The sequence below is a fragment of the Spermophilus citellus genome (genome assembly GCF_964194105.1).
Source record: "Spermophilus citellus genome assembly, chromosome: 2".
In the NCBI taxonomy this organism is placed as follows: domain Eukaryota; kingdom Metazoa; phylum Chordata; class Mammalia; order Rodentia; family Sciuridae; genus Spermophilus; species Spermophilus citellus.
In genome coordinates, this window is record NC_138183.1 from 161888271 (window position 1) to 161907966 (window position 19696).

At 36.0% G+C, this 19696-nt stretch overlaps 1 protein-coding gene across 1 annotated transcript in view; it reads right to left on the minus strand.

The window, feature by feature from the left end:
• Positions 1-12310: 12310 nt before the first annotated feature.
• Positions 12311-19696, minus strand: part of ATM (ATM serine/threonine kinase) — a 167198-nt gene continuing 159812 nt past the window's right edge. Inside the window, 4 exon segments of the mRNA XM_081280301.1 lie at positions 12311-13616; positions 13722-13858; positions 16368-16431; positions 17248-17362. Of these exon segments, the coding sequence (XP_081136427.1) occupies positions 13433-13616; positions 13722-13858; positions 16368-16431; positions 17248-17362 (500 nt within the window). The 3' untranslated portion in view covers positions 12311-13432.

Consider the following 19696-nt stretch of genomic DNA (forward strand, 5'->3'; position numbering starts at 1 on the left):
AGTATACTAAATTTCTATTCCACCCAACATCACCTGTGGCTTTTTGTAAGCAGTCACAGGCCATGAGTATACCTGAGCAACAGCTAGTCTACAGCACTGTAGGCCTTGGTCCTGCCCTAGTGTTATGCAGGTCTTGGAGGCCTCAGGGCATGATATAGCTGAGAGGCATTGGAGGCAATGGGCAGGACATAGAATCTAAAATAATGCAGAAGTAACCATATTTATATCAGATAAAACAGTCTTTAAATCAAAAGCAGGTAAGAACAAGACAACAAAGGTAATTATATAAGGATAAAAAGGGGTCAATTTAGCAAGAGGAAAATTTTCGAAATGTATAAGAACCTAGTATCAGAGCACACAAGTATATAACACACTAACAGACCTAAAGCAGTATGTAGCTCAGCAGTAGAGCACTTGCCTAGCATGCACAAGGCTCCAGCTGGGTTCACTCACTAGCACTGCATAGATAGGAAAAACAACTCTAAAGGGAGAGAGATTGATTCCCATATGTGCATAATTGGGACTTAAATACCCCACTTTGAGCAATGGACAGATCATCTACAAACAGCAGACTAAATATATCTTAGACCAAACAGACTTAAATGGGCATCCTATAGAACACTCCACCCATCAGTTATTGAATATACATTTTTTCACATCAGCACATGGAATAGTCTCCAGAACATATCATGACAGGCTATAAAATACATCTTGACAAATTTTTAAAAGATGAAATCATATCAAGAATCATTTTTTACTACAATGCAATACAACTAGAAATCAATAACAAGAGAAACTTTGGAAATTATACGAACACATGGAAATTAAACTTACCACCAACAAGTAGATCTGGAAAGAAATCAAGAAGGAAATTACTTTTGGAAACAAAAATACAACATATCAAAACCTAATGAAGGGGCTGGGTTGTGGCTCAGCCATAGAGTACTCACCTAGCATGTTTAAGGCCCTGGGTTTGATCCTTGAACCACATAAAAATAAATAAAATAAAGATATTGTGTCCAACTATAAAATAAATTAAAAACAAAAACAAAAAACAAAAATCTTAATGGAGAGCCAGGTGCAGTGGTGCAAGCCTTTAATCCCAGCAGCTGAGGCTCAGGCTGGAGGATCGGGGAGTTCAAAGCCGGCCTCAGCAACAAGTGAGGTGCTGATAAGCAACTCAGTGAGAACTTGTCTCTAAATAAAATACAAAATAGGGCTGGGGATATGGCTCAGTGATTGAGTGCACCTGAGTTCAATCCCCAGTACCAAAAACGAAACAACAAACCTAATGGATATAGCAAAAGCAATGCACTAAGAGGAAAATAAACAACTGAAATAAACAACCTATTACTGCAACTAAAGGACTCAGAAAAAACAGGATCAAACCAAACCTTAAAATAGTAGGAAAGAAATAATAAATAAGCAGAAATAAATATAAGCCAAAAAGATAACATAGAGGATCAACAAATTACTGGTTCTTTGAAAATATAGGCCAAATTGACAAACCCTTATCTGGACTAAGAAAAAGAGAAGACTAAAATAAAATCAGAGATGAAAAGGGAGACATTACAACTGACACCACAGAAATATGAAAGATCACTAGAGATTACTATAAACAACTATATGTGTGGGGAACCACATTGAATGACCACGCCTTCCAGCCCTGATGCCTCAGGCTCTGGCCAATCACTGCATTTGTCAAGGAGGTCTTCTCTGTGGGGAATGCCCCTAGGGTTGAGTAACACTCAACTTACCTTTGTAGTCCTGCCCCTTCTTCCTTTTTTGGATAGAACTTTCTAAGAACAAGAGTCTCCCCAATAAAAGCTGACTTCCAAACGTGTTTCCTCTCTCTCGTCGACCTCTTATGACTTTCTCTTGCTCTCCCTTTTGGGGAAACTGAGGCCGAGAGCCCGGGAAGCCAACCTGAAACTTGTGTAAAGGTAAACTGTGTCTGTGTTTTATTTGGTGTCTCTGCAAATTCACACCAGCGATCTCTTAGTTCAGCTGCCTGGCTGGTCAGGGGAGGCATATATATCAACAAATTTGATAATGCAGAAGTAATGAAAAAGTTCCTAAACATATACACCCTACCAAGACTGAATCATGAAGAGAAAACCCAAACAGACCAGTAACAGATAAACTGACTGGGTCAATAATAAAGTTTCCCATCACAGGACCAGATAGATAGTTTCACTGAAATGTTTAGCAAACATTCAAAGAACTAATACCAATTCTCCTTAACTTATTCCAAAAAATAAAAGAGGAAGAAATTCTTTTAAACACATTCTATGAGGCCAGCACTACTCTTACACATAAAAGTAGATGAGAACTTGACAACAGAAATGCTCCAGGCCGATATCCTTGAGGAACACATGCAAAATCACTCAACAAAATACTAGCAAACCACATCCAACAAACAGAGAATGAAGGACAAAAATCATACTATCAACAGATAAAGATAAGGCATTTGGTAAAATTCAATGACTCTTTCTGATAAAAACTGCAACCAAAGTAGGTGCTTCAATAAAGGCTACTTACGATGAATCAACAGCCATTACATACTGAACAGAGAAGGTTGCCAACTTCCACCACTTTTTTTAAACATAGTGTTGGAAGTCCTAGCCAGAACAATCAGGCAAAAGAAAGAAGGGGCATCTGAACTGGAAAAGAAGTCAAACTGTCACTGTTTGCAACTGAGATGGTCTTATATGTAGAAAATCCCAAAATGTCACCCCTAAACTATTAGAATAAATGAATTCAGCAAAATTGAAGGATACTAAATCAACATATAGAAATTGGTAGAACTACTACAAACCTATAGTAATTATCTGAAATAAAAATCAAGAAAGCAATCTCACTTAATATAGTTATAAAAATACCTACCAATAAATTTATTCAAAGAGGTGAATCATCTCTTCAATGAAGTTTATGAAATACTGGTGAAATAAAGTATAGAGGACACAAGAAGTGCAAAGACATTCCATGTAACAGATTGGAAGAATCGATATTGCTAAAATGTCCATACTATCGCTAAATATTAATATCCATACATATTGCTAAAGTGATTTATATTTAATGCAATTCCCATCAAAATACCAATGACAACACAACTAGAAAAGAACAATCCTAAAATTATGAGCCCCCAAATCCGCAAACAGCCTGTTATCTTGAGCCAAAAAGAATACGTATGACTAATGGAATGGAGAGCCTTGGAGCAGAGCCACACCTATACAGCCAAATTATTTTCAACAAAGGTGCTAAGAAAGGATAGTCTTTTCAATAATATTGCTAAGAAAATCAGATATTCACAGGCAGAAGAATAAAACCAGAGCCCTCTCACCAGTTTAAAAATGGATTAGTCTTAAGTGTAATACCTGAAACTGTGAAACTAGCAGAAGAAAACAAAGGGGGATGTTTTAGAACACTGGAATGGGCAAGGAATTTTTTGGACAAGATCCCCAAAGCAAAAGAAACAAAGGCAAAAATAGACAAACGGGAACAAACAAAAAACTTCTGCAGAGCAAACGAGCACAGAGAGAACCTACAGAACAAGAGAAAATATTAGAAAATCATCTGACAAGGAGGTGGTATTCAGAATATATAAAGAACTCTGAAACTCAGTAGCCAAAATCAACCCAATTAAAGGGAAATAGAGCCTGTAATCCCAGTGGCTTGGAAGGCTGGGGCAGGAGGATAGCAAGTTCAAAGCCAGCCTCATCAACTTAGTGAGCCCTAAGCAGCTTAGTGAAACCCTGCCTCAAAAATGGGCTGGGAGGGCTGGGGATGTGGCTCAAGTGGTAGCGCGCTCGCCTGGCATGCGTGCGGCCCGGGTTCGATCCTTAGCACCACATACCAACAAAGATGTTGTGTCCGCCGAGAACTAAAAAATAAATATTAAAAAATTCTCTCTCTCTCTCTCTCTCTCTCTCACTCTCCTCTCTCACTCTCTCTTTAAAAAAAAAAAAATGGGCTGGGGATATGGCTCAGCGGTAGCACCCTGGGTTCAATGTCTGATACCCCCCTCATCCTGCAAAAAAAAAAAAAAAAAAAAAAAGAAAACAGACCCAAATAGACATTTATCAAAAAAAGACATACAAATATCCAACAGACAGAAGTGCTCAACATGACTAATCATCAGGGAAATGCAAACTGAGATGTCACCTCACTCTAGTAAGAATGTCTATATAAAAAATACTAAAGAAAATACATGCTGGCAAAAATGTGAAGAAAAAGGAATCCTTGCACACCATTGGTAGTGATAACAGTATGGAAAACAGTATGGAGGTTCCTCAAAAAATTAAAAGTAGAACTATCATATGATCCAGCAATCCCACTCCTGGGTATATACCCAAAGGAAATGAAGTCAGTATGTCAAAAAACAAACAAACAAACAAACAAAACAAACCATCTGCTTCCATGTTCACTGCAACACTGTTTACAACAGCCAAGAACTGGAAAACACCTAAGTATCCAGTTGATGAATGAATAAAGAAAATGTGGTACACATAGAGTGGAACACTATTCATTCATAAAAAAAAGAATGAAATCCTACCATTTCGATAACATGGGTGGAACTGAAGATCATTACTGTGCCTGACTAACTTGACTTGTCACATAGTCTTACTCATGTGGAATCTAAAAATGCTGTCTCACAGAAGAAAAGAATGGTGGTTACCAAAGGTTAGGGAGAGCAGTGGAAAAAGGTTCATCAGAAGAGACTATGTTACAATTGGGTAAGAAGTTGTGGTGCTACTGCATAGCAGGGTGACTATATGTAATTGTATGTTTATAATATATAATGTATTATTAATTAAAAGCTGGAAGAAATTTTGAGATTTTTCAAATGTTTGAGAAGAGTCATCTCTCTAACTTGATTTGAACATTTCACAATATATACATATATCAAAACATTACCTGGTATCCCATTAATTTGTATAATTTTTGTTTTTATGTATCAGTTGGAAATATTTTTTAAAAGGTCTGATAAGGCATACATTATATTTCATGTGCTCATTTGGAAGAGGAAAAAAGTTACATGTTATTACAACTGTTTCTTTTTTAATTAATACCAGATTCATGTTACCTATTGTCAATCTCAATAAACTATATGTTATGGGTATTAAATGGAGAGTTTAATAAGCTAAATTAAAAAATAGAATTACTATGATTAAGCAGTTCCAATACTAGAACTATGTAAAATATTCAAAAGAAATATGTAAAAGAGTTCTGAAGAGATATTTCATACACATGTGTTAGCTTTCTGTTGCTATGACAAAAAACCCAAGATAATCAACTCATAAGAAGGAACAATTTAACTTGGCTCCCATTTTCAGAGGGTTTAGTCCATGGTCAGTTGGCTCCACTGTTTTGGGGGCTGTGGTGAGGCAGAACATCATGCTGAGAAGCGTGTGGTTGAAGCAAAGGTACTCACCTCAAGGCAACCAGAAGCAAAGAGAGTCCCCAGTGATCCAGCTTCCTTCCATAAGGCCTCACTTCCTAAGTGTTCCACCTCCCAACAGCACCACAGACTAGTGATCTTACCTGAAATACATGGGACTTTGAGGGACACTCCAATCCAAATTATATTCCATGTTCATAGCATCAACAGTCACATAAGTCAAAAGACAGAGACAATCCAAGTATCCATCAATGGAGGAAAGGATAATTAAAATGTCATATACATACGTGTGTGTATATATACATATATACACACACAGTGGAATAGTCCAGTCTTAAAAAAAGACAGAAAATTGTGACATGCTACAATGTGGATGAATCTTGGGGACGCTGCTAACTGAAGAAAGTCAGTCACAAAAAGACAAATATTATATGATTCCATTTATATGAAGTAACAAAACAGTCAAATTCATAGGGACAGAAAATAAAACGGTGGTTTCCAGGGGGTGCGTAGGAATACAGGAAATGAGTTGTTGAATGCATACACAATTTCAGTTTTGCAAGGTAAAAGGAGTGCTGGAGATTGGTTGAACACTGTAAAAATGATGGAATACTCATGAATTGTATACCTGAAAATGAGTGAGATGTCAAATTTTGTTATGTGTTTGACCACAGTTTAAAATCTGACTTGCCACTAGTAGACTCACACATAGGCTATGAGCAAGATTATGAGCATTTCTTTTCCAAGTACTTCTGTCCTGGTTAAGAGATGCTGACCTTAACCTTCAACACTATGTGTCAGTGTTTCATGTCCTTTGTATCAATGGACCCTTTCAAATCAGTAATGTTAATTGCTAAACTTTAATTCTCACTGGAGAATTTTTTTAATACTGATTTCTCTTGTGATTCAAAATTTGGAAAAACACAAATTTCTCATGAAAATCTGGGAAGGAATTCCCATGTGAAAATATTAATCAAAACATTAGCAAAAAGAATAAAGTAATATACAGAATAAACCAAGAGGGTTTACAAGTGTAAGGATGATTTAATATTAGAAATCAAACAATGTAATTCATTAGACTAACAGATTCAAGGCAAGTAATCGTTCTCAGTAAATTCAAATAAACTGCTAAAACTCACCATTTGTGATAAAACCTCACAGTAACCTAGTAACAGGAAGGAACTCTTTTAATCTGATAAGGGAAATATACACATTTTAAAAACCCTGCAGAAAATTGAAAATTTAATGATGAAACACTGACACTTTCACCTTTAAGATCAGACACAGGATTAGAATGTTTCAGTATTACTACTTCTACTGATATTTGTACTAAAGAGAGGCTGTAACTAATCAGCACAATGAACAAGAGAAAGCAATAAACAATGTAAGATTTGGAAAGAAATCTGAAATTGTTCATAGATGATATGATTACAAACTACAAAATCCAAAACAATCCAGATATGCCTCAAGAAAAAAGAAAAGTTTACTAAAGTTACTGAATAGAAAATCAGTATGCAACAACTTTAATTCTAAATGCTGATAATAATCATTAAAAACCTGTAAAAAATACCCTTTACAAAAAAACAGAAGTTTTCTTATTGTCTAATTTTTTGAGTTCTTTGTATACTCTGGATATTAGGGCTCTATCTGAAGTGTGAGGAGTAAAAATTTGTCCCCAGGATGTAGGCTCCCTATTTACCTCTCTTATTGTTTCTCTTGCTGAGAAAAAACTTTTCAGTTTAATAAAGTCCCATTTGTTGATTCTTGTTATTAACTCTTGTGCTATGGGTGTCCTATTAAGGAATTTTGAGCCCAACCCCACAATATGTAGATCGGAGCCAACTTTTTCTTCTATCAGACGGAGAGTCTCTGATTTGATATCTAGCTCCTTGATCCACTTTGAGTTGACTTTTGTGCATGGCGAGAGGAGGGGATTCAGTTTCATTTTGTTGCATATGGATTTCCAGTTTTCCCAACACCATTTGTTGAAGATGCTATCCTTCCTCCATTGCATGCTTTTAGCCCCTTTATCAAATATAAGATAGTTGTAACTTTGTGGATTAGTCTCTGTGTCCTCTATTGTATACCATTGGTCCACCTGCCTGTTTTGGTACCAGTACCATGCTGTTTTTATTACTATTGCTCTGTAATATAGTTTGAAATCTGGTATCGCTATACCACCTGATTCACACTTCCTGCTTAGAATTGTTTTTGCTATTCTGGGTCTTTTATTTTTCCATATGAATTTCACGATTGCTTTATCTATTTCTACAAGAAATGCCATTGGGATTTTGATTGGCATTGCATTAAACCTATAGAGAACTTTTGGTAATATCGCCATTTTGATGATGTTAGTTCTGCCTATCCATGAACAAGTTATATTTTTCCATCTTCTAAGATCCTCTTCTATTTCTCTCTTTAGGGTTCTGTAGTTTTCATTGTATAGGTCTTTCACCTCTTTTGTTAGGTTGATTCCCAAGTATTTTATTTTTTTTGAGGATATTGTGAATGGAGTGTTTTTCCTCATTTCCATTTCAGAAGTTTTGTCGCTGATATACAGAAATGCCTTTGATTTATGCATGTTGATTTTATATCCTGCCACTTTGATGAATTCATTTATTAGATCAACAAATGGGCCAAGGACATGAACAAACACTTCACAGAGGAGGATATACAATCAATCAACAAGTACATGAAAAAATGCTCACCATCTCTAGCAGTCAAGGAAATGCAAATCAAAACCACCCTAAGATACCACCTCACCCCAGTAAGATTGGCAGCCATGATGAAGTCAAACAACAATGAGTGCTGGCGAGGATGTGGGGAAAAGGGTACTCTTGTACATTGCTGGTGGGACTGCAAACGGGTGCGGCCAATTTGGAAAGCAGTATGGAGATTCCTGGGAAAGCTGGGAATGGAACCACCATTTGACCCAGCTATTGCCCTTCTCGGACTATTTCTTGAAGACCTTAAAAGAGCACACTACAGGGATACTGCCACATCGATGTTCATAGCAGCACAATTCACAATAGCTAGACTGTGGAACCAACCCAGATGCCCTTCAATAGATGAATGGATAAAAAAAATGTGGCATTTATACACCATGGAGTATTATGCAGCACTAAAAAAATGACAAAATCACGGAATTTGCAGGGAAATGGATGGCACTAGAGCAGATTATGCTTAGTGAAGCTAGCCAATCCCTAAAAAACAAATACCAAATGTCTTCTTTGATATAATGAGAGCAACTAAGAACAGAACAGGGAGGAAGAGCAGGAAGAAAAGATTAACATTAAACAGAGACATGAGGTGGGAGGGAAAGGGAGAAAAAAAGGGAAATCACATGGAAATGGAGGGAGACCCTCATTGTTATACAAAATTGCATATAAGAGGTTATGAGGGGAATGGGATAACAAACATGGAGGGAAATGAATTACAGTAGATGGGGGAGAGAGAGGAGATGGGAGGGGAGGGGAGGGGGGATAGTAGAGGATAGGAAAGGTAGCAGAATATAACAGTCACTAATATGGCAGTATGTAAAAATGTGATGTGTAACCGATGTGATTCTGCAATCTGTATTTGGGGTAAAAATGGGAGTTCATAACCCACTTGATTCTAATGTATGAAATATGATTTGTCAAGAGCTTTGTAATGTTGTGAACAACCAATAAAAAAAAAAAGTTAAAAAAAAAACCAGAAGTGCCTACAGATCAGCTACATAAAAGTATGCAAATCTCTACAAGGAAATTTGTAAAACTTCATTAAGAGAAGGTCTAAGAACAGAGGAAAAAGTCTTATGTGACAGATTTAATCATGAATTAAGTAATAAAAAATGTGACCCAGAAAACTAAATTAAGAGAATAAAAAGACAAGACACAGAATGGTAAAATGTTAGCAATGATGTTATGCAACCAATAAAGAACTACTAGAAACATTGGCAAATAAAACACAGAGGCAGTTTATCAAAGAGAAAATCATACTGACCAACAAACATACAAAAAATTTAATCTTCCTAGTCAATTAAAATGAGACATGAAGGCATGTTGCACCCAAGAAAATAGTAAAAATGTTAGTTTGGAAATATCAAGAGGGAGAAGCAAAATCACCCCTGGTTAAGAGCCACTGATTCTAAATAATATACCATGAAACTCTACATTTTTCCATCCTGCTGTACATAAAACTACATGTTTTATTTTAAGGGCAAAGTAAAGAATTTTTCAGGGGATGATTTCATCACATGAAATCTTTACCTTAATCACCAATTCAAAATCTAATAATCCTTGTGAAAACTTTGACTACACTGTATGTAAAATTCATTTTGTAGAAAGAAGATAAAAAGGTTGAAATCCGAAAGAACAGCAAAGGCGCCATAAACATATATTTTTTATTAAAAAAACGTGATTTGGGGCTGGGGTTGTGGCTCAGCGATAGAGCGCTCACCTTGCATGCACGAGGCCCTGGGTTCGATCCTCAGCACCACATAAAAATAAATAAGTGGAAATAAAGATATTGTGTCCAACTATAACGAAAAAATAAATATTAAAAAAAACTGTGATAAGCAGATGGAAGGCAAACTTCACATTTAGGATATTACAATTTTTGTACCTATCATAAATTGATCTTTTAGATTTTAGAAATGTCAACTAGATCACTTTGTAGGCCCAAAGAAAATTTATCTGCCCTTTTTTCATGAGGAAACTAAGAAACACTTCTAGAATATTTAGACTGAGATGCAGCATGTTACACTGGTCTTTGTAGGCTCCCCAGTTCACACTGCAATATTGGTCTGTTGTCTATCTTCTCCAGACTCTGACTTCTACATGTACAGACGTTGCCTGCCTGGCTCACTGTGGTCTTCTTAGAACTAGCCTCATGCCTGTGGTATTGGCATAAAAACAGACATCAAGACCAATGATACAGAATAGAAGACACAGAGACACATCTATCGTCCGCATCCAGTGCAGATGACTAACTGTCCAGTCACTCGGGGGAAATTCTTAGGGAGTTAGAAAGGAACTGAGTTCCTCAACAAGACTGCTAAGGTGCAAGAAGTAAAATCAAGAATCAATAAATGGGATGGACTCAAACTAAAAAGCTTCTTCTCAGTAATGGAAACAATGATGTGATGAGAGCGCCTACAGAATGGGATAAAAATCTTTACCACATGCACATCGAATAGAGTACTGCTTTCCAGGATATATAAAGAGCTCAAAAAACTTAACACCAAAAAACCAAACCAACAGGGATACTGCCACATCGATGTTCATAGCAGCACAATTCACAATAGCTAGACTGTGGAACCAACCCAGATGCCCTTCAATAGATGAATGGATAAAAAAAAAATGTGGCATTTATACACCAAGGAATATTACGCAGCACTAAAAAATGACAAAATCATGGAATTTGCAGGGAAATGAATGGCACTAGAGCAGATTATGCTTAGTGAAGCTAGCCAATCCCTAAAAAACAAATACCAAATGTCTTCTTTGATATAATGAAAGCAACTATGAACAGAGTAGGGAGGAAGAGCAGGAAGAAAAGATTAACTTTAAACAGAGACATGAGATGGGAGGGAAAGAGAGAGAAAAGGGAAATTGCATGGAAATGAAGGGAGACCCTCATTGCTATACAAAATTACATATAAGAGGTTGTGAGGGGAATGGGAAAATTAACAAGGAGAGAAATGAATTACAGTAGATGGGGTAGAGAAAGAAGATGGGAGGGGAGGGGAGGGGGGATAGTAGAGGATAGGAAAGGTAGCAGAATACAACAATTACTAATAGGGCATTATGTAAAATTGTGGATGTGTAACCGACGTGATTCTGCAATCTGCATTTGGGGTAAAATTGGGAGTTCATAACCCACTTCAATCTAATGTATGAAATATGATATGTCAGGAGCTTGGTAATGTTGTGAACAACCAATAAAAAAAAAACCCAAAACCAAAACAAACAAACAAACAACAACAAACCCAATCAAGGAACTGAACAGACACTTCACAGAAGAAGAAATATAATCGATCAAAAAACATATGAAAAAATGTTCACCATCTCTAGCAATTAGAAAAAAAACAAATCAAAACTATTATAAGATTTCATCTCACTCCAGTCAGAATGATAATTATCAAGAATACAAGCAATAAGAAATGTCAGCAAAGATGTAGAGGAAAAGGTACACTCATACATTGCTGGTGGCATTGAAAATTAGTGCAACCATTCTGGAAAGCAGTATGGAGATTCCATAGAAAACTTGGAATGGAACCACTCCTTGGTTTAAGCCCAAAGGACTTAAAATCAGCATACTATACAGCACATCAACGTTTACAGCAGCTCAGTTCACAACAGCTAAGCCATGGAACCAACCTAGGTGTTTCAACAGATGAATGAACAAAGAAAATGTGGTGTATATACACAATGGAATATTACTCGGCCATAAAGAAGAATGAAATTATGGCATTTGCTGGTAAATGGATGAAACTTGAGACCATCATACTAAGTGAAATAAGCCAATCCCCCAAAACCAAAGGCTGAATGTTCTCACTGATATGTGGATGCTAACCTACAATAAAGTGGGGGTGGGGAAGAATAGACATCCACTGGATTAGACAAAGGGGAATGAAGGGAAGGGAAGGGGGAGGGGAACAGGAAGGACAGTGGAAATAATTTGACATAACTTTCCAATCCTTGCATATGAATATATGACCAGTATAACTCCACATCATCTACAACGAAAAGAATGGGATCCTAATTAGAATAAGTTATACTCCAGGTATGTAAAATATGTCAAAATACACTTTACTGCCATGAATATCTAAAAAATAAAAATTGGAAAAAAAAAAAAACCTAGCTCCATCCCTGGCACACACAATGATCAAATATCTGAATGAAATGAGCAATTTTAGTATAAACTTGAAGAATTATTTATTGAAAAAACCATTTTATAATAGACTCAGGTAACAATACATTTAGTAGTATTAAAACAAAACTACATAATTTCATTAAGGTGCAATTAAAACATTTGAAATGGCACAATATATTTCAAACCAGTATACTAGCTTTCTAAATTGTAAGACTAGTCTATTCTAATCTTGAAGTCTGACTTAAGTTTAAGATTAGAATAGGGAAATATATACATTTTATGTATATATAGATATTTAAAAAATAATAACTACACTAACCATGTCTTTGAATTTCTCTGTAACATTTTCATTATTTTGTAACTCTAGGTGACCATACAAACACATTTTTAGAATACAGACTGAATATCCCTTATTCAAAATGCTTGGAACCAGAAGTATTTCTGACTTTGAAGTACCTGTATAAACTCTGAGCTGAGCATCCCTAATATGGAAATCCACCAAAATGACACTCAGAGAATTCTGGGTAAAGTAAGAGAGGTCTGTGTCACTGACACATTTTGTTTTGGATTTTCAGATTAGGAATGCTCAACCTGCACTACTGTGTTTTCAATATCCTTTGTCCCTCCCTCATCCTCTCAGGGAACCTCTCTATCACTGAGTCACACTCCCAGTCCTATATTCTTATTTTTAATGTAGCTTTACCATGGTTACGATTTTAGAGTTTTCCCCCTTTTATAGAAAACTATCACACACATATATGTAATATCTGGGAAATAAGTTTTAACTAAAAGCCACCTCAAAATAGCAGTATTTTTGTTATAATCTATACCAAAGGAACAACCATTGTTCTGCTGTTTCGTCATTCTCAGCTAATGGATAAATCATGGATTCCATTGAAAATGCCATGACTATGCTATTGAGAAGAAATAAAAATTTAGCCAGTAAGTAGGGCAAGAATAACAGTCATTTTTAATGTGTGAAAGCAAATAGCTTCCTGGACACTATCACAGCATCTTTGGGTGATGAATGAATCAAGCAGAAAACATTTTTTTTCAAAAACAGTTGTTCACTTAAATATTAATCCCCACTTAAAGACTGTGAATGGGTTGAAAATGAAAGCTGAAATACAATTTCTAAAGGTTGAATTCAAGGAGTATTTCATATATTGAAGATCACACCCAAGCTTTCCATCCTGGGAAAAGTCGGCTGAGATTTTTGGGGTCCATAGCCTGCTGTATGAGCAAATTCACCTGTCCACCCACACTGAGCACGGTGCCTTCTTCCACTCCTTTCAGTTTCTCTTGCAATCTCATCAAGACACGTTCTGCCACTTTGTTGAAACTTTGGTCAGTATCACTAATGACGAAAACACAAAAGTGTCAATGATGTAGAGCAGTTTTAAGAGTCTTGGGAGTAAGAAAACATAAACTGACAACAGACTCTTCCTAAAATACTACTCACCTAAGATCTCGTTTGCTTTCTTGGTCATCCGCATTTGGAGTGGTGTGTAGCTCAGTTTCATCTTCTGGCCTCTGCTGTAAATACAGAGCTTTCAAAGGATTCATGGTCCAGTCAAAGAGTGGATCATACAACAGAACCTAACAGAGAGAACATGTGTATTAGAAGAACAATGTGCATCCTGATCATGTATTATAAAGAATGGAGTCAGGGTTAGAAAAACAACAATAGGTCAGTAACACAGTAGTTGATAGGAGGAGAGGGAGCAAACTTATCAAGCATCTTCATGTTTCCTGGTGGAGGAAACTTTAATGACATCATGTTCTGAGGGTCTAATCTGTTCTAAATTCATTTTTCCTCCATATCTGGAGTGATATCCATTGGCACATTTCCTGACTAGGTGAATTTATTTATTAAAAGGAGATAAGCTCTAATGAGTTCCATCCCTTCACTTTCTACTCTAACCAACGCGGTAATAGGTAAGGATATTTGTTTTGTAGGCCCCAACTTCCCAATGGCACTTTATGAAGAGTAAATTATAGAAATGAAGAGTAAATTATAGAAAAAAAGTTTCTGCAGGACATGCAAGCATTAAAAGGCTGGAATACTTATTGTTGCTAATTTTACTGTGCTTCTCAGTACAACCACATATTGGGATTATAAAACGTCTTTAGTGGGTTTAGTTCTAGGATATGCTAGATTAACAGTCCAAAAATTTCTTCATATTTTATGATGCTGTTTTGATTGTTCTTTCAGGCCATTAAAAACTATGAAGGGAAGAGACTGACAATGATTACATGTGCCTTGTTCATAAGTGTGACTTCAGATTGGACTTTAACAAATCTTTATCTTGAGACAGGCCACCTGATGGAGAATTGGGGCCCTGAAGCAAATGCCCTTAACCAGGACATAAGTTATGAGTTTTATTCACAAAAAGAGAAGAATATTTTATTAGTCAACTAATGGGAAGGAATGAAGTCCTCTATTATAAAGACCCTATGTAGTCATCTTGGGTTGAAGTATAGAAACAACACAAATTACTTAATTATTATCCAAAGTACAGGTATGAAGACATGAATTGGTGTGAATATACTTTGTATACAACCAGAGATATGAAAAATTGTGCACTATATGTGTAATAAGAATTGTAATGCATTCTTCTGTCACATATAAATAAAAAATAAATGAAAAAATAAAAAAAAAACAACCAATGGCTTGTGTCAGGAATCATATTTGAATATATTGGAATTAGGGAGGAAATGGAATTAAAAAATTAGCTTTAGTCTAACTACCCAAACAGAAGAGGACCCAGACAGAAGTGGCTGAAAACAATAAAGGAACACAAACTGATTAAGCTACAGTAGGGTTTCTCAATCTTAATATCATAATTTTAGGATTGGATACTTTATTGTGGAGCTGTGTACTGTAGGATGATCAGCAGCAGTCCAGCCTCTACCTAGAAGATGTCAACTGTAACCCCCACCCACTCTGTGATAACAAAAAGTATCTCCAGACATTGACAGCTATCCTCCATGCAACAAAATTGTCCTTGGATAAGTATCATTGAGCTAGAGGGAGAAAAATATTTCCTTAGTAGAACAGATAAAACCTTGGAGGACATGATGATCCACTGTGAAGAAAACAAGACCTTGAAGGCCAGGAAAGACAGAGAAAGGAAAATGCACCCAAAGTGCTCTGAAAGAGAGGTTTAGAAAGGAGGGAGATGTTTAAATTGTAATTAGATCAGAAATAGTAACTGTGATTCAATGAAACCTAGCAGAAGAAAAGTAATGAATTCAAGAGAAGAATGATCTCCCAGACAATTGGCACCTAGTTTGCTATTGAGAAGTATCCTCCTGAAGTTGAAGCCAGAAATTATATAGTAAAATCAACTTGAAATTACTCTCACAACAATAGGTCAGTAACAACCATTTCTATAACTCATTTGCTATGGGACAACCATAGCAAATGAGTTCTAGAAATTTGGGAAGATTTACAAAGGGAATATCAGATAGGCTGGTTAAAAAAAAAATCACAAAGCATTAGGGAGGTATGTTCAGAAATGACAGTTATTATAGGTAGAGATGCAAATCACTTCTTGGACTCCAAACCCTTTTGGAGTACATCCACAGTCCTTACAGTGATGTAGGAATCCTTATAGGTGATTAAGCAACATTACTTCTTTGACTTCCTCTTTTATTACCCTTTAAAGATGAAGCTCTTGAGCAATTTTTAACTAAACTTCTGAGGTCCTAAAGGAATGTGCCCTTTTGGTAAGTGTAAACCTAGAATATACCTATGAAGAACTCCCAAAGCTACCTGTGCATAAAAAAATCCTTGACTGAAACTGGAGGCATTTCTAACCCACCCCCCCCACAATTTTTTATATCTTTATTTTATTCATTTTTATGTGGTGCTCAGGATCGAACCCAGCGCTTTGCAGGTGCTAGGTGAACACTCTATCACTGAGTCTTAACCCCAATCCCCCCAAATTTTTGATGTGTGAAAATGCTTAGTGTGTAATCTCTCTCTTGCTGCCCAGTAGCATCCCACTGCAATAAAATGAATAAGTGCTCTTTAAATCAGTGACTTCCTAACAAAGTGCACTACGTGGTAGAGAAATAAAGATTTCCTTATAATATACTTTACCTCTACAATGGTTAGCAGAGTTTCCTGAGAATTTCTCATAACTTCCATGGTTTTCTCACAGCATCTACAGAGCCAAACACATTATAATATGGATTTTATTGCATACTGTTTTCAACACATATTTACTTATAGACACTCATGTGTCATACTCTGAGACTATCCTAATTAGGAATTCCCAAATTTATACCTCAATATATTTGCACGCAATACAAAAGTACTCATCTATTTCTGCATCAATGAGTAATATCAATCCTTTTAATCCTTGCTAAATGGATAGAAAACCAATAATAATTATTTTCCTATTCTGATTTCTTTAATTGTGGCTGACCAGAATCCTTTAAACTGGTCATGTGTTCTTTTCTTTTGTAAGGAATGTAGGTCATTCTCTTTAAAATGGTCAATTTTATATTATTTGAATCCATCTCAATAAAAAAAATAGATTAGTTTAAAAAAATGGCGTACACAGATCTATGCGGGGAAAAAAACTAGAAGGAACTGCAAATCTTTTTTAGCACACAGTTGTACTACAATATAAGCTCCTTTTAGACATAACTAGTCTCTGCCATATCCCCAACAATGAGCACCCAATCTTAGTTCTAATCAATAAAAGGAGTTAGTTAGCTAGGACTGAGGCATTAAAGTTATAAAGGTGGGCTGCTTCCAGAGGTGGTTAGGAATGACAGTATACATAAGAGACTGAGTTAAGTTCCAGGTGGCAAGAAGAAGGAAAAACTATTACTGCTTTTACCCAGGGTGTTTTTCATACTAGTGTAAGGCATTGGAATATAATTCTACCATTGATCCATTATCTATATAAATATATAATCCAAATAATTTCCACACCAAAATTGTCTACTCTCCTTTACCTTATATCACTTACCTTCTGAAGACCCCTTCAACACCAGTAATGCCCATGCCATCCACAATATCTCTGGTGAGTCTAAACGGAACTGTTTCAGGAGTAGGAAGGATTTTACCCTGTTCAAAAGCAACCCCTAAAATAAAAAAATACAATCAGGTAAGGAGGCCTGACAGCTGATTTATATTTTTCCCCAACTAGCACCAGTGAACTTTGCAAAAGCAACAATCTTTCATTTTTTTCTATTGGTACTAAAACATATAGTACCTCGTCTCCACCACTGTCTATGCAATTCACCTCAAATCACCATCAACTTCTTGATATACAGAAATCTGATTAAAGGGTGTTTTTTTTTTTTTTTTGAAAATGAAGTAATTATTGGTAGAACTTAAAATGAAGAAGATATGTATATTTTTAAACTTTTTGGTTTTTTTTTTTTTTTTTTTTTGGTAACACCAGGGATTTAACCCAGGGCCTTGCACATGTTAGGTAAGTTCTCTACTACTGAGATACATTTTGAGACCTTAATTTATTTTCAGATAGGGTTAGGCCAAGCTGCCACTGGCCTCAAACTTGTGATACTTCTGCCTCAGCCTACCAAATAGCTGCGATTATTAGTGTATACCACCATGCCCAGTTTGTTTTAAAACATTTTTTAGTGAAACTGTTTTGAGATAATTATAGATTCACACCCAGGTATAAGAAATAATACAGAAAGATCATTCTATACCATACTTTTACCCAGTTTCTCCTTATGGTAATTATCTTGTGAAACTAGTACAACATCATGGCCAGAATACTGACACCAAACAGTCAAGATACATAACTCTTCTCTCACAAGGATCCTTTACACTGCCCTTATATAGTCACACACTCAAGTTTCTTCCTGTGACTTTACCACTCCCCACCCCACCCCTGTTCTTCTAACAACCTTTGATCTCTTTTCCCTTTTTATAATCTTGTTATTTCAAGTTTATGAAATAAATGGAATCAGAGTATGCAACTTTTTGAGATAAAGTCTTTTTACTCAGTATATCCTCTGGAGATTCATCTAAATTGCTGTAAACTCAAAACAGTATTTCTTATTGCTAAGTAGTATTCCATGATAGGGTGTGACCGTTTGTTTAAACATTTGCCCACTGAAAGACAATACAAATTATTTCCAATCTAGTTTTTATAGATAAAGTTACCAGTTAAACTACTTTTTTGTGTGTTTATTTGCTGAGCATTTTTTGAAGTGTCCATTTATACCTTTTACCTATTTTGCAAAGGATTTTTTATTTTAATTTTTTTAATTATTGAGTTTTGAGAGAAAGGGACCCAAGGGGAAAGGACTACTTGCTATATTTGAATAGAGTTGCATAGATTTCCCACAGTTTCTACTGATACCAAGGGGTGGGTTGGGGGGCGGTGGAGACAGAGAGAGAGAGAGAGGTGGGGGGAGTTGGAAAAAGAGACAAGCAGGTAACAGAATAAATGATACAGTGAGAAGGTTTGATACTGTGCTAGCTGCTGGCCTAGCCCTTAACTTCTATTTCCTTCCTCTTGGAGCCCTGAGATGCTAAGTCCAGGATATGCTAGAGAGAGGTCATGTGGGGAAGCCCTGAACCATCAAACATGTACATTAAGAGTCCATCTTGGGCTGGGGATGTGGCTCAAGCGGTAGCGCACTTGCCTGGCATGCGCGCGGTGCTGGGTTCTATCCTCAGCACCACATAAAAATAAAGATGCTGTGTCCACCGAAAACTAAAAAATAAATATTAAAAAATTCTCTCTTCCTCTTTCTCTCTTTTTTTTTTTTAAGAAAAAAAGAGTCCATCTTAGACTCTCTTCCATTTGAGTCTTAAGATGACTCTAGCCCTAGACGCTAGCTGCAACTGCATGAGAGATTTTAAGCGAGAACTTCTGAGCTGAGCTCAGCCAATCTACAGATCATGAGAGATTTATTATTTATAATATAAGTTGTGATTTGAGCTATTAAGTTTGGGGGTGGATGTTCTGTAAAACAGATGACCAAAGAGATATATATATAGAGAAAAGTATATAAATCACCCAACTCATTCAAGTGTGTGGGGCTGAGTATTTAAAAAGTGAAGAAATTTATATAACCCGTACTCAACTCTTTTTTTTTTTTGTACTTAACTCTTAATGTGCTCCAGAATCCCTTCTTTGTCCCCTCCTACCAGTCACCCACCACTTCTTCAAACTGTTATCACTATTCTGACTTCTAACAGAATAGATTAATCTTACCAGTTTCTGATTTTTATGTAAATGTTATCGTTCATACTATTCTGTGTGTAAATTTTTTCATTCACGATGATATTTCGGTCTTCATATTATATATAACTATTGTTCATTCAATCTAATTATTATATTCCATTTTATGAATATATATTCCATTGTATTTATTCATCCATTCTACCTGTGACAGGTGTTTGGACTGTTTCTAGTTATAGACTATTATAAATAG